Source organism: Propithecus coquereli, unplaced genomic scaffold, assembly GCF_000956105.1.
Source record: "Propithecus coquereli isolate 6110/MARCELLA unplaced genomic scaffold, Pcoq_1.0 Scaffold142, whole genome shotgun sequence".
Taxonomy (NCBI): Eukaryota; Metazoa; Chordata; class Mammalia; order Primates; family Indriidae; genus Propithecus; species Propithecus coquereli.
Genome location: NW_012138525.1, coordinates 3601681 through 3616068, shown reverse-complemented (window position 1 = coordinate 3616068; position 14388 = coordinate 3601681). Strand labels below are relative to the sequence as shown.

The following is a 14388-nucleotide window of genomic DNA, read 5'->3' as shown; positions in this document are numbered from 1 at the left end:
CGGGGCGTCGCAGAAACACTCAAGACCGCCCTTGGAGCTTCACCCAGCGAGCTGAGACACATTTTCCAGCATGCCCAGAACTCACAAATGGGTCATGAAAAGCTCCAGTGGGGCTTTAAAGTGCAGCCTCTCCGGGAACAGCAGCGCCCAGAGCCTGGTCGTCTCTGCAGGTCCTGCCAACCTCGGGGGAGGGAACTCTGGGCCCTGCCTCTGTCTGGGCTGCTCTCGTCTAGGGCTGGCCGGGGACCCCAAGACGGGCAGGGGCAGAAGGGCTGGTTCTTCTGGGGCAAAAGAACTGATTTTCCATCAGGCTGAGTCTTTAGGGTGGGGTCTGTGGACAAGATTCAAAGTCACATATGAGCTTTTGTGTGCACTTGTGTTTTTCTGGGGAACGGTCCACAGAGTTCTTCCAAGTCCTCAAGGAGCTCGTGATTGACACGAGAAGAACCAAAGAGCCAGGGCCAGGTTTCATTTGGGACAGAGAACGGTGGAGACGACAGTCATCTTTGAAGCACCACTGTGTTTACATGTTCTTAGGACAGCACTGGGCTGTCCCATCCTCGCTGAGCCTCCTGAGAGCGAGGTTATAGCGGCTGTCCTTGTCCCAGTGTACAGATGGTGAAACTGAGGACCCAAGAGGGGAAATCCCTTGACTAAGCACACTTAGGGAGCAATTTTTCCCATTCTCAGATGCTCGGGGGAGGCAGGCCTGTGCTGTCTGGGTGCACTGCTGGCTGCCCCCCAGCCCAATTGCTGGGTCAGGATACTCTCTCCCGGATCCTCCCAGGAAGCCCAGGAACAGAAATGGGGGCAGAAAGGGCAAAGTGTGTGTCCTCAGGCATCAGACCTCAGTGGATAGAACTTGGGGTCCCACTGCCTTGCTGCGAGCCCATGGCTAAGTCACTGCCCCCTCTCCCATCTGCAAAACAAGGGGCTTTGACAGATGCCCTCTAAGGCCCCCTGAGACTCTGAGTCCTTGAGAGGGCAAGAATAACAGGTTTGAGACCCCAGAGCTGTTTGCAGGTCTGTTTCAAAACGTCTCTGTGCCCGGCCCTCAGCCCTTGCCCCGACTTCTTAGCTGGCTGCAGGCTTTGTGGGGACCAGGTGCTCTTAAATGGCAGAGAAGAAGCCACACTGGGTCCTTAGCAGAAAACTTCACCCTGGTCTGAAAATGGTTAATGAGGGCAGTTTTCCTCCAGATACCAGCCCCTTATTAAAATGTAGGCTTTACAATAAATTTGGCATTTAGCCATCAACTTTAGATTAAAACCAGACGGGACAGCCACTAACCCCCTTCTTAGACCAAATTTTGAGCAGTGGGCTGCTCCTTTTCCCCTTGGAAGACCGAGCCCCTGACTCTTACCCACCCCTGTGCCCCTACTCCAGCAGGTACACCCCCTGCTCTCTGGAGCTTGGTGTTGGGGGTCTCAGGAGTAGAGGAGACTGGGCTGAACACAAATGTGACCAGAGGCACCTGGAACTTTGAACCCTGGCTCCTGGTGCACTGGGGGCTCCAGGGGAGGCTGCCACTATGCCACGCCGGGAGCCAGAGCCTCCGAGGCGGTCGGCTGTAGCAGCCTCTCCCCTCCTGGCCCCTTGATGTGTCTGAGATCAGGAGCAAGTGTTCTCTGCCTGGCTGCCTTGTCCCTGCTCCCCCCGGGCCCAAATACCCCATCTCTCAAGGCTCCTGGGCCTCCGAAGGACCTTGGGCCTGGCCTGTCCCCACCTCTGGCTGTGGCAGTGCCACGTGGGGACATTCTGTGTGAGAACCACACTCCTACTGAGGTTTCCCCAAAGACCCTGACCCAGAGCTGGCCTGGGGCCTCCCGGCTAGGCTGGGCCGGGGTCTGCGCCTGGCCGGCTTCCCCCCGCACTCCCTGCCACCCTCTCCCCGCAGCAGTTTGAGCAGGAGGGATTTGGGGGTCTCCTGTGCTGGCTGCTCTCTGCCCATCCCAGTGTTTCTCTGTGTCCCCCTTTTTTCTCTGTGTTCTTTTAAATAACGTTATCGAGACATCATTCACATACAATTCACCCATTTAAAGGTACAGTCCAGTGATTTTTAGTCTGTCCAGTTGGGCGACCATCATCACAGTCGATTTTAGAACATTTTCGCACCCAAAGAGAAACCCTGCACCTTCTAGCTGTCACTCTCCAATCCCCCTCCCCTCAGCGCTGGCAGCCACCGATCTACTTTCTGTCTCTGTGGATTGGCCTATTTTGGGCATTTCATATAAATGAAATCATACACTATGCAGCCCTCTCTGGCTGGCTGCTTTCACTCAGCAAAATGTTCTCAAGGTTAATCCTCAGTGTAGCATGCACGAGCACTTCATTTCTTTTTGTTGCCCGATGATATCCCACTGTACGGAGAGACCACATTTTATTATTTATCTGTTTAGCAGTGGCCGGGCCTTTGGGTTGCTGTCACCTGCCGGCTGTTATTACTGATGTTACTATGTACATTTGTGTACAGAACGCTGTGTGGACAACTTTCATTTCTCTTGTGTCTGTACTCAGGAGTGGAATTGTCCCGTGGTGACTCTGTGTTTGACCTTGTGAGGAGCCGCCGGGCTGTTTCCAAAGCGGCTGCACCGTTTTGCGTTCATTCAGCAGTGTGAGAGTTCCAGTTTCCCCACGTCGTCACCCACACGTGGCGTTCGCCTGCCTTTGATCCCGGCCACCCCGTGGGTGCGAAGTGGCGTCTCACTGTGGTTTGGGTTTATGTTTCCCTAATGCTAATGGTGTTGAGCATCTTTTCATGTACTTATGGGTCATTTGTGTATTTTCTTTGAAGAAATGTCTGTTCAGATCCTTTTCTCATTTCTAACCTGGGTTATTTGCCTTTTTATTATTGAGTTGTAAGAATTCTTCGTATCTTCTGGATACCAGCCCCTTACCACGTACAGGGTGCGCAGGTACTTCTCCTAGACTGTGGGCTGCCTTTTTGCTTCTCGATAGTATTCATGACAGTGTTTAACTTTGATGAAGTCCGATTTATCCTTTTTTTCTTTAGTTGCTTGTGCTTTTGTTGTCACGTGTAAGAAACCACCGTCTGGCCCTTCGAAGACAAAGGGAACTGGCTTTGGAGGTCTCGACTTCCCATCCTTCCCTGGCGTGAGCTATTCCTTCATTTCCCTAATCATTCATTCAGAAGTATTTTTGAACCAAACTCTTGCCCAGGCCTGGGGACACAGCAGTGACAAGGGAAATCCAGTCCTTTCTGGAGCTTAGAGTTGAATGGGGTACACAGGCATGAGGCAGAAACCAAAATGCAGGACTTTCCGTTTTGGGTAATTGCAGGGCGTGGGGGAGGGAGAGGCCCTAGAGCCTAAGCAAGGCGGCCGCCCTAGTCTGGGGGCTGAGAACAAAGGCTGGGTGGGCGTAGCCAGGCCGAGGTGCAGTGGGATGGGGGGAGTGCTCCAGCAGAGGGGACAGCGTGTACAAAGGCCTTGAGGTGGGAAGGAGCTTGTGCTGCCTGCCAGGGGCAGCTCATGTTGTCACACTGGCCCCTCTACGAGGGTATTGGGGTCTGGTGGCCCCAAGGAAATGTGTGCAGCATGTCATGCATTTAGGGGAGAGGCTCCAGACCCCAGAGAGACCCAGATGTGCAGCAGCTGCCTCCACGTGAGGCTCCTAGGGGACACGGGAAGCCTCCCCCAGCCTGTGAACTCCAGGGTCTTCCCGAGCCTGCCGAGGCCTCCTTGTAGCCACACTGGTCACCAGCCTCTGGGCTGGGGGTGGGGGAGGGCAGACCCCCAGGCCGGGGTGGCCCATGCCTCTGGGCTCTCACACGCTGTGTCAAGGCCTGGTGAGGCCATGAGATGGGCGATGGGGCCCCCAGGGGACCTCTTTGACCCCGAGGGCCCCACTGCCTTGTCCCTGCTTGCCTTCCTTCCTGAGATGTGTTTCTCCTTCCCTCGGCTGGCGGCTATAAAAATTTGTCGGCATTTTGTGTTTTTGTTCAAAATTAATGAGGTGAAACATCCTTAAAAGTGTGGCAGGGCAGTGGCTGGCGGTAGCCGGCCTACACCTCCCCCCGCAGCCCCTAGCCCCTTCCTCGAGCCCTAAGGACGTGACTCAGCAGTGGCCAGCCCTTTATGGCTCCCTAAGGAGGAGCCTAGAGCCCGGCAGGAGGGCAGGCTGCAGGCTTCCCCTTCCCACGCACGGCCAATGCCCCCATTCATTCGTTCTTTCACCACTCTGCATTTATGGAGAGTTCACCTGTGCCAGGCCCTGTGGTGGGTTCCAAGGAAACAAAAAACAGTAAGTTCAAGTCCCTGCTGGACCAGTGACCCACACTCACCCTACGGTGTGACAGAGCTACGATGGAAGAAGGGCAGGAGTCTTTGGGAGCTTAATCCTAGGGGTCCAGGATGGCTTCCTGGAGGAGGTGGCATCTCTGCTGAGACCTGAAGGTGAGCTAGGGAGGGAGAGAGGAGAGATTCATAGCTCAGGAGAGGTCGCAAGCTCAGGCAGGGGTCCACAAGTGGGAGCGTGTGGCATGTTCTATGTGAGCACTGATGCCAAGGAGGTCGTGAACATGGGACAGCAGCTGGGCAGCCCTGAGATCACTCGAGGCCACCAGCCCTGGCTCCACCTTCTGGGGTGGCCTGGGTGACCCCAGCCAGCAGTGGCCTCCAGGGACGTGATGATGGACGTCTGCCTGCGTAAATCTCAGCAGAGGACGTGGGCCCTGCGTGCCTTATCCCTGGTCCCTGAGTGTCTGAGGCTGAGGCTAGCATGGCCTGGGACGGAACCAGCTCTTGGGCCCCTTGTTTGGAAGGCAGGCTGGGGGCGGGGTGGGGGGGTGGCTGGAATGCCCTGGAAGCCCAGGCACCTTCTCCAGGGACCTTGTTTCCTCTTCTCCTTGCTCCTCCCTTCCCTCCTGCCTTGAAACGTCACTGAGCCCAGCTCTGTGCCGGGCCCGGCCATGTCCCCTCCCTCACAGGGACTCCAGCGCATGCCCCAGCTCAGAAATGCTTCTGTGGCCTCCAGCACCCCTCCTCTTTGTTTCTGCACGTGCCCTTAAGTCCCTGGGGAGACCCTCAGAGTCCCACCACATGAGGACCCGGGAGGTGGGGTCGGCTCTTGGGGCCGGCTGCCTGTGCCAAGGTGACTCGTGCAGCCACATGGGGAGGTGGTTGAGACCCTGGACTATGTGCTGGTCTCCAAGTTCAAATCCCAGCTCTGGCTTTGCTGGCCATGTGGCTTTGGCATGTTGCTGAACGCTCTGTGGCTCAGATTCGTCGTATGTAAAATCCAACCAGGAACTGTCCATGTAGGATTGTTACAGGAGTTACCTGCGGCAGCTCTTCAGGTGAGATTCCTGAGGCCGGGAGCTGTTAACAGGTTCACCCACGGCCACTCTGCTAATGAGCCGGACCCACCTGAAATCCAGGCCCTGGGACCGTCCTCCTCCATAACCACTAGGCTGCACCGCCTCTCATTGCTTACCGGAAGAGGTCCTCCCTCCCAGGGCACTTGTGTCCTCGTGGATGCAGCGGCAGCTGAGGATGTGGTTTCCAGATTTCCCATCTGAGCCCTTCTCCCAGGGGCCCTCGAAAGGAACCCAAATCTCTACCAACAGACCTGGGTGGGGCGAGCCGCAGCCCCCCACCCTCCCTCCCAGCCCACCTCCACTTCCCGCCGGGCCCTTCCCAGCTGTAAGTATTTCTGCAGCAACCAGGCTCCTCTGACGAAGGCCCAGTGTTAATTTGTTAAATCCACCTCGAGGTCCCAAGGACCCGTTGTTTGTTTTTCGATCGTGTTGGCAGAGATCACATGGGGGGCGGGGGGTGCTGCTTATTTGGTCAGAATAAATGTTAATTAATAAAAGTTATTTATTTGGGTTGGAGCTCGCCGCAGCCCCGGGGTCAGGCGTAAACTGACTATTTGAAGCAAAAACAAACAGAGAGTGTCTCTCAACAGCTTGAGAAAGGCAGAAACGAAGAGGCTGAGTTTATTTGTCTTAGGAAGAATTTGCAGTTAATTCCCTCCAGACTATTTAGACCCTTAAATTACACAGAATAAGAAAAACTGTGGGCACAGGGGAGGGGCGTCAGGAACACTTGATCACTTGGCTGCGAGCAGGGTTTTTAAATGTCTTTGGCCCGCAGTCAGCCAAATAAATGGTATGTGTGAAATAATTTAATGGCAGAAAACTGTGCACCAGTCATTTTTTCATTGTAATGTAATCGGGAACGATGTAATTTTGGTTTTAAGGGTGAGAGCTTGAAACGAGCCTCCCCCATCCGAATGTTTCTCTCTGCCTGGCCCCAGCCCCTCACGATAGTGTCTGCACAGCCAGGTCGATGGAGGCAGTTGCAAGCTTTGTTTTCAATCTCAGAGAAAAGCAGAACTTTTATTGAACAAAAGGAAACTTCGGGCGAGCTCGCTTGGACGGCGCAGGCCCGGCGCCCGCTGGCCCGAGGCGAGGGCGCTGTGCAAAGGCAAGGACCCGGCGCCAATGGCCTGAGGCGCGGAGCGTATTTATTTATTTTCTAAATGCTTGAAGCCCGAGCCTGGAGTCCCCAGAGGAATACACACGCCCACCACAACACATTTCTCAGGAGGTGATTCAGGAACTTGGGGTAACAGATACTCGACACATCCGCTCGGAGGCAGAGGCCAGCGCAGCCCCCAGCTGAGGTCAAAGCCGTGGGTTCAAGTTCTGGTCCCCTGGAAGATGCTGCCTGAGTCCTTCTCCCCCTCAGCTGCTGTCCTCCGTCTCAGCCCACGGTAGGGCTCAGGGGACTAAAGGACCAGGGAGAAGGGTCCTTGCCTTCAGGTACGAAGCTGGTCGCACGAAAGCAATGATGCTAAGGCGAGTGGATATTTATCTAGCAATTACTGTGCTCTTGGCACTGAGCTAAACACAGCTCAGTGCAACTCACAGCCCCTTGGTGTGTCCTGGAGCAAGCCGCTATCCCGAACATTCCGAGTGGTGAGGGGTTGCTTCAGAACAAAGGGGTACCCGACAGCACACTTCCCACGGGCTGGGGTGGAGACCGGCACCAGTGAGGTGATGTGAGGCTGGAGGCCCCTCCTAAGGACATCTCCTTGACCCCACCTGTGGGCTCAGAGGGCTGGGACTGAGCGAGTGACAGACCCCCTCTGTCACCAGGCCTACGAGTGAGGTGGATGAGGGAAGAGACCCCCGCGGAGACGGGCTCACAGCCTTGACTGGCCGAGCCTCCCGGCAGACGTAGATTGCGATCCCAGCTGTACGGCCTTGGGCAAGACTGTCGGGGCCTCAGTTTCCCCGTGTGTAAAATGGCGAGATGCCTCCTGGGGTGGGTGCGGGCAGTCGCCGGGTGGAGGCGGGTGGAGGCGTGTGGAGCGCTTGGCGCCGCTCCTGGCTCCAGCCCCCTTCGGCTGAGTGCAAGCGCATCCCACCACGGCTGCCTCGTCGTGACCCCAGGGGAGCGCTGACCAAGGCCCAGTGTGGACACCGGCTGGCGCTGGGGCTGGGTTCGGGGCTGGTTGGGGTCGGGGTACATGCCTTTGTGTGAGGGTTTTGGCTCCCGGTCGCCACACGGCTTAACTGGCGCAAGAGCGGAGTTGCTTCCGGCGACGCTCGGCAAGGCGAGGGCTGCAAAACGGTTTTCATTTAAACACCCCCAGTTTTGCATTGCTCAGAAACCTCCCCAAAAGTCTCCTTTTTTGGTTGAAATGCCTCCTGCATTGGGTGTGTGCCCAAGCGGCATTGCATGAAGGGGGGTGGAAGCCAGCCCTGCGATGGCTGGCTTTCCAGAAGCTTCCATCCCTGCTCTCATCGATCACCACTGGGTGTTCAGCCTGAGGCCCCTGCTTCAGTTTAAGGTTTCTTCTCCACCAAGGGGGTGGGGGACAGAGAGGCAGTCACAGGCACCAGGCATTCTCGTTCATCTTTGCCTTTTCTAGGAGGAAAGGGGTGAGGAGTGAAGAGCGAAGCTGACCAGGCAACGGGGCCAGCTCACGGCGGTGGGGGTGGGGGGGGCCCATGGCGGGTTCCCGCCCCTGCCTACCCCACCCACGTTGTCTCACGTATTTGCAAGTTCTTCCCCCGAGGGGGACAATACTGAACATAAACTCCTAGTCACCCCTCTCGACCAGAGCTTCTCACCCTCAGAGCCACTGACATTTTGGACAGATAATTCCTTGCTGCGGGCCCGTCCTGTGTGAAGAGACCCTGGCAGCATCCCGGCTCCACCGGCAGATCCTGGTAGCGTCTGCCTCCCCCGTCCTGACAATCCAAATGGTCTGCAGACATCGTCAGATGTCTTCGGGGGTACAGCTGCCCTCAGTTGAGAATCACTGGTCCAAACTCAGACTCAAGGTCATCTTTCCTGGGCACCCTCCCTGACTCCTGCCTGCTGCTGCTGTCCCCACCCATGTGCACGATCATTTACCAGTCTCAGAACCATTTAACCTTCAATCAAACCAGTTGGTTACTTAAGCATCAGTAAACCCTGCTATCCTGGGAGCTGTTTAAAAGCAGGGGGTCAGACCAGGCTTTGCGCCTCTAATCCCAGCACTCTCTGGGGCAGGGGCAGGAGGATCGCTTAAGGCCAGAAGTTCAAGACCAGCCTGGGCAACGTAGTGAGACAAACCCCTCCACACACACCCCAGCTGTTTCTACAAAATTAAAAAGCAAGTTAGCTGGGCATGGTGGTGCATAGCTGTAGTCCCAGCTACTGGGGAGGCTGAGGCGGGAGTATCACTCGAGCCCACTTGCTCAAGGTTACAGTGAGCTGTGATTGTTGCACCTCACTCAGCCTGGGTGACAATGTCTCTTTGAGAAAAGCAGGGATTTAGTACATCAAGTATACGTAACTTAAAAAATAAAATAAAAGCAGGGATTGAATGGTATCCATTGCTGGGCCTACTGGGCCCCGCACGTTCTAGAAGCTCCGTAACAGTTAACTGAACAATTGCCCAACACTGTGCATGGGATGTAAAAAGGGAATGTGTAACCAGGGAAACAAAAATACAAGGTATGGACTAAAATCCACAAGATTGATGATGTGCCCAACTGTGGGCAAAACATGCCCATACACCGCTGGTGGGAATGGAGAATAGTACAAGCTTTATGGGGAATTTGGCCACATCTAGCATGTACTGATTGGCCCAGAAATTCCACTTCTAGGAATCTGCCCCAAACATGCATTGGCAAAAAATAGAAGATGATGTTTGCACGATGAATAAACGGGAGTCTCGGGTGGAGCACTATGCAGCCGGGAAAAGGGACGTGAGGAATCGGGATATACTGTTTACTGGGGGAAGAGGAGAATGGTACATGCTCTGCTTTCTTCTGATAGAAGAGGGGGAGAAAATATGACACATATTTTATTATATTTGCAAAGAGCAGTGCTGGAGAGAGAAAGCAAAAACTAATTTAAAAAATGGTTCCTACAGGTGGAGGGAAGGAAACAAGAGGGAAAATACATTTGGGGAAAACAGCCCTAGGAGAGAGGGTTATGTTTGCTGTGCTGAGATGGGAAGGGACCGAGAATGTTATTAAATAAACAGGCCAGTTGAAGCACCAGTGTGTGCAGCATGACCTCATGCTTGCAAATGTTGTACGTTTCTATTCGTAATCTTGTAAACTATGGGGAGGGGCAGGGAGAGGAGAGTATTTACTTTGTACCCTTCTGTGTTGTTTGAATCTCTTACTGTGACAGTGATATTAGTTTGTTATTAAAATATACATTTTCAATTAAAAAATTATATACCCAGGGAAGTGTGGAACTGGGCAGCATTAGTTCTAAATGCCAGGTGGGCACAGCTGAGCCAAGGGGGGGTCCACAGGGACACAGGTGCTCAGGGAGGACTCCCTGGAGGAGCGGGCAATGGCTGGGCCCTGGGGGATGAAGGGTAGGTGGTTTTGCCCCTGGATGAAATTTAAATGTGGAAAGAGTAGCTGGACACCCCCCACCCCCAGGCCAGCTCTGACCCTTGGCCAAGTCCCCTGCTGGGACCCACCACCCGGCCGTTTCCACCTCATCCTCTTGGGCCTTGCCTGGGATGTCTGCCCTCCCTCCCCCGGGCTGACTGGAGAACTCCTGCACATCCTTCAAACGCAGTGCAAGTGCCACCTCTCTTGGGGGCCTCCCCCAACTGTCTCCTTGTTGCCCACAGGGCTGAGCATCCTCTGGAGCCCTGGCCCACACCTTGCCCCGTGGCACTGCGTAGTCCCATTCAGGGGCTGCCTCCCCTGCTGACGAATTCATCCGATTCTCTCCCCACCCCCAGCACAGCTCCTGGTTTCACAGGCGCTGAGGATGCTAGAAGAAGCCCCTTGCAGCGTGGGGCCTCTGGAAGGCTGCTTTCAACAGCTGCCTGGTTTGGTCTGGTGCCAGACTGGGGGGCTCAAGGCCATCCTCCACCAGTGACTTCACTGGCACCTTGAACTTGGGCTGAGACCTTGGCCTCTCTGAATCTTCCCTCCCCCTTCTGTAACTTGGGAGTGATGAGGATCACAGCATCTGTGTTTAGGGTTCCTGTGAGCATCCTGAGATCTGTGGGTCCTCAGAACCTTGACTCCTACTGCCCTTATTATATATTATTACTGCAGTTCAACAACACATGTTGATGGAGGGCTTGCCATGCCTCGGAGCCTGGGCTGGCCGCTGGGGACACAGATGTCTCCTGGGCCCTCCTGACCAAGTCGGTTGTCCCTGATGGAGTGGGGTGCCTGTCCCCTGGGCTCTCACCATAGCCCCTGTCTCTGTTTGTTCAGACTGTGGGCCCCACAGGACAAGGGTCTGGCTGCTTTTGTTCACCATTCTATCCCCAGGGTCCAGCATTGTGCCTGCCACATAGTAGGTGCTCAGTAAATACATCTTGAAGACTGAACGAGTGGATGGGTGAACAAAGGAATGAATGAGGGAGCGGGTTAAAGAGCGGTGTTCCTGCTCTTAGGTCTAGACCATCTGTGTGCAGAGGGAGACAGACACAAGTAAAGCCCGCTGAGCAAACTGCCGAGCTGGTGGCTGCATCGCGAGCGTGTTGGCACCAGGGCGCAGGCGTAGCCGGGCCGGGCTGCGGGCGCTGCAGGCACGGTGCGCTGACCCTCTCGCCCCCCTGCAGGTGAGTGTCCCAGCCCCGGGCGCGGCGGTGCCGCTAAGCGGAAGAAGAAGCAGCGGCGGAACCGCACCACGTTCAACAGCAGCCAGCTGCAGGCGCTGGAGCGCGTGTTCGAGCGCACGCACTACCCCGACGCCTTCGTGCGCGAGGAGCTCGCCCGGCGCGTCAACCTCAGCGAGGCGCGCGTCCAGGTGAGCGCTCCGTCCCGGGCCACCCGTGGGAGCGGCCCCGGGAGCGGCAGCCACCGTCCCGGGGTTGTGCACTTGCTTGGGTGGGGCGTTTAAGAGCAGGAGCGTCTGAGGCTGGGAGGGCCGGGTCCCGCTTTCTAGCTGTGTGACCTTGAGCGAGTTACTTAACTTCTCTATGCCGCAGGTGCCTCCCTGTAAAATGTGGATCACGTAGGTCTGTTTTTCTTTTGAGAGAGACAAGATGTCTCTCTGTCGCCCAGGCTCGGGCCTCCCACCTCGGCCTTCTAAAGAGCTGGGATTACAGGTGCGAGCCGCCGCACCTGGCCACACGTGGGTCTGTTTTATAGGGTAAAGTTAATATTTTTGTAAAGTGCCTAGAACAGTGCCTGGCACAAAGGGTTTTGATAAATAAGTCCTTTAAAAGTTCTCAGCACGTACTGCGTGCCAGCTCTGGGTCATGCTCACTGGTTCATTCCTGCGTGTGCCCGTTCTCCAACACACACTCACCTGGCAACCGGCACCTTCTGTCGCCCTCATTTTGCAGATGAGGAAACTGAGGTTCAGAGAGATGAAGCTGCCAGCCCAGGCTGGGGACAGAGCAGGCACACACCCAGGTCCAAAAGGACTTGGGTCTCCTCCACGTCTGATGCCCCTGCTCACCATGCCCTCTTGCCCCCAGGTCTGGTTTCAGAACCGCCGTGCCAAGTTCCGCCGGAATGAACGGGCCCTGCTGGCCAACCGCTCCGCCTCGCTGCTCAAGTCCTACAGCCAGGAGGCCGCCATCGAGCAGCCCGTGGCTCCCCGGCCCACCGCCCTGAGTCCAGATTATCTCTCGTGGACAGCCTCGTCCCCCTACAGGTGAGAGCAGGAACCTTTTCAGGTCAAGAGGGGGCAGCCAGGGATCCCATGGGGTCTGTTAGGGCCCAGACTCCTCTGAGGGTCTGAGAGGAGCCTGGATGCTGTCTAGGGGGTCCACCAAGTAGTGTTTGGGTGCGTGTGCCCACGAGTGTATGTTCACGAGCATGTGCATGTGAGTGTGTGTCCCTTCTTAAATGTGGACACATGACTGTGAGCACATGCATGTGTGTCCACATGCATGTGAGTGTGTGTGTGTGCATGAATACATGGAGTGGGCACAGTGTACAGGCATCACCCTGAGGAAGTTGAAAAACTGCAGGAAGAGCCCTAGGCACACCGGAACCCCAGCACCCTGTGTCCACCCCCCAGGAGAGAAACAGGGTGTGAAGCCTTCGGGAATGGCCTCCCTGTCCCCTGGGCCTCACTGGAGTCCAGAGCCAGGTTCTGGGGCAGTTTCGTCTGGGTCAAAGCTGGAGAAAGGCTCTGACGTGACCCAGCAGGAAGGAAGAGTTAGGAGGAGCTAGGGGGTTGGGCCACCATACCCCACAACTCCGAGGGTGCCATCTGCCCTTTAGTCTATGTGAGTGGCTCTGCGGGAGCCCTGGTACCATGGGAGGCTCCTTTGTCCGAGCACCAACCCTAGGTGCTTCTGACTCCTCCCCAAATCCTGCAGCCCCAGCCTAGCCCCAGCCCCAGGTAAAGCCTTCCCAGGAGAGCAAGGAGGGGAGGCAGTAGGACCAGAGGCTGGGGTCAAGGACGGTCAGCCAGAAGCAGCTGGCTCCAGGCAGCAGGCTCGCACGTCCATGTGTCCTTGTGTCTCCTGTCGCCCCCAGCACAGTGCCGCCGTACAGCCCTGGGGGCTCAGGCCCGGCGACTCCGGGAGTCAACATGGCCAACAGCATTGCCAGCCTCCGTCTCAAGGCCAAGGAGTTCAGCCTGCACCACAGCCAGGTGCCCACCGTGAACTGATGGCCAGCCCACCGGCCAGCCACCTCCCTGGTCTGATGTCAGCAGAAAAGAGGGCAGATGCCCAGGAGGTGACCTTCTCCTGGTTGGGCTCTCTGGCCCCTGTCTGCAGCCCAGACTCTTGAGCCCGAGGGGCTGCTGAGGCGCCCCCAGCCCGGCACAGCCACTCTGTCCACAGCCACCAGGGACTGTAGCCCACGACCCTCGGAGGGGCTGGGCCGGATGGTGGAGCAGGCGCCTGCTAAGGACCTCATTTTCTTCGTGTATTAAAACCAAAAAGCTTTTTGTCTTTAAGAAATAAAACCATTTTTTAAGCCCCCAAAGGTTGTGGGAGGGTGAGTAAGGGCAGCTGAGATGGAGCCGGGCCCCCACGGGGCTGGACTTCCGGGACCCCTCTCTGCCCTGCACCCATCGTGGACCCGGCTCAGAACCGCAGCCACGCAGGGCCTGCTGCCCACCTGTCTGCACCGGTCTCCGGAAGGAAGTCCCCTGTCACCCTGCAGGGCCCCAGGGGGAGGGGACTGGGCTGGGAGGACAGAAACCTGCCCTAGACCCCATCTTCTATCTTGAGCCCTGGGGAGACACCCAGGTGTTTGGGAGGAGCTTTGCTGTGTGAGCCTGGACAGGAAGCATCTCCCCTGCCCTGCTGGGGTGGCAGGATGGGTGGCCGTGGGTTCCTGGACTGGCCAGAGGGCATGTGGGGCAGATGCCAGGGAACTAAATACCTTGCTTCCAGGCACACAGAAGGCCTGGGACCCCTCTAGGCATTCGACCATGGAGAGGCTGGGCAAATGGCCCAGAAAATGGGGGTACAGATTGGGAGGCCCAGCCAGGCCCACAGTTCAGCAGAGTCATCCTTGACAGTTGGGGCCACCAGGAGACCCCCAAGTCCCCTAACCCACCCATTCACAGACAGTAACTGGGGGTGACAGCAGATGTGTGTGCCCCCAGCCAACGACATCACTCATGAGGGGTCTGCAGAAAACTGAGGGTTGGGGGAGTGGTCTGAGGTCAGCCCTCCACCTGGCCCCACGCCACCCCATCTGATGGGCGCATCAGCCAGGGAAGTCAGCAGAGCCCTTCTGCTGAAAGTCCGCAAGTCCAGCCCCCAGGAGGTAGGAGAGCACACAGACACCCGGCCCTGGGAGTGGGGAGTGAGACCCCAGCCCTTGGGGTAGTTGGTGGCAGGCGGCACAGCAATCATACCTCGACGGGGTCTGTGAGATTGGCTGACTTTCCCGTGTTCCACTCTGCCCGTGTGGCTTCAGAGTGCCCCGAAGTGCCAGCCATGGCCGCATCTTCTAGATGG

At 56.6% G+C, this 14388-nt stretch overlaps 1 protein-coding gene across 1 annotated transcript in view; it reads left to right on the top strand.

Moving 5' to 3' along the window:
- PRRX2 (paired related homeobox 2) overlaps positions 1–13398 on the top strand; it is a 47638-nt gene extending 34240 nt beyond the window's left edge. Inside the window, exons 2-4 of the mRNA XM_012639693.1 lie at positions 11071–11258; positions 11935–12113; positions 12947–13398. Of these exons, the coding sequence (XP_012495147.1) occupies positions 11071–11258; positions 11935–12113; positions 12947–13082 (503 nt within the window). The 3' untranslated portion in view covers positions 13083–13398. The remainder of the gene's footprint in view (positions 1–11070; positions 11259–11934; positions 12114–12946) is intronic.
- Positions 13399–14388: the final 990 nt, after the last annotated feature.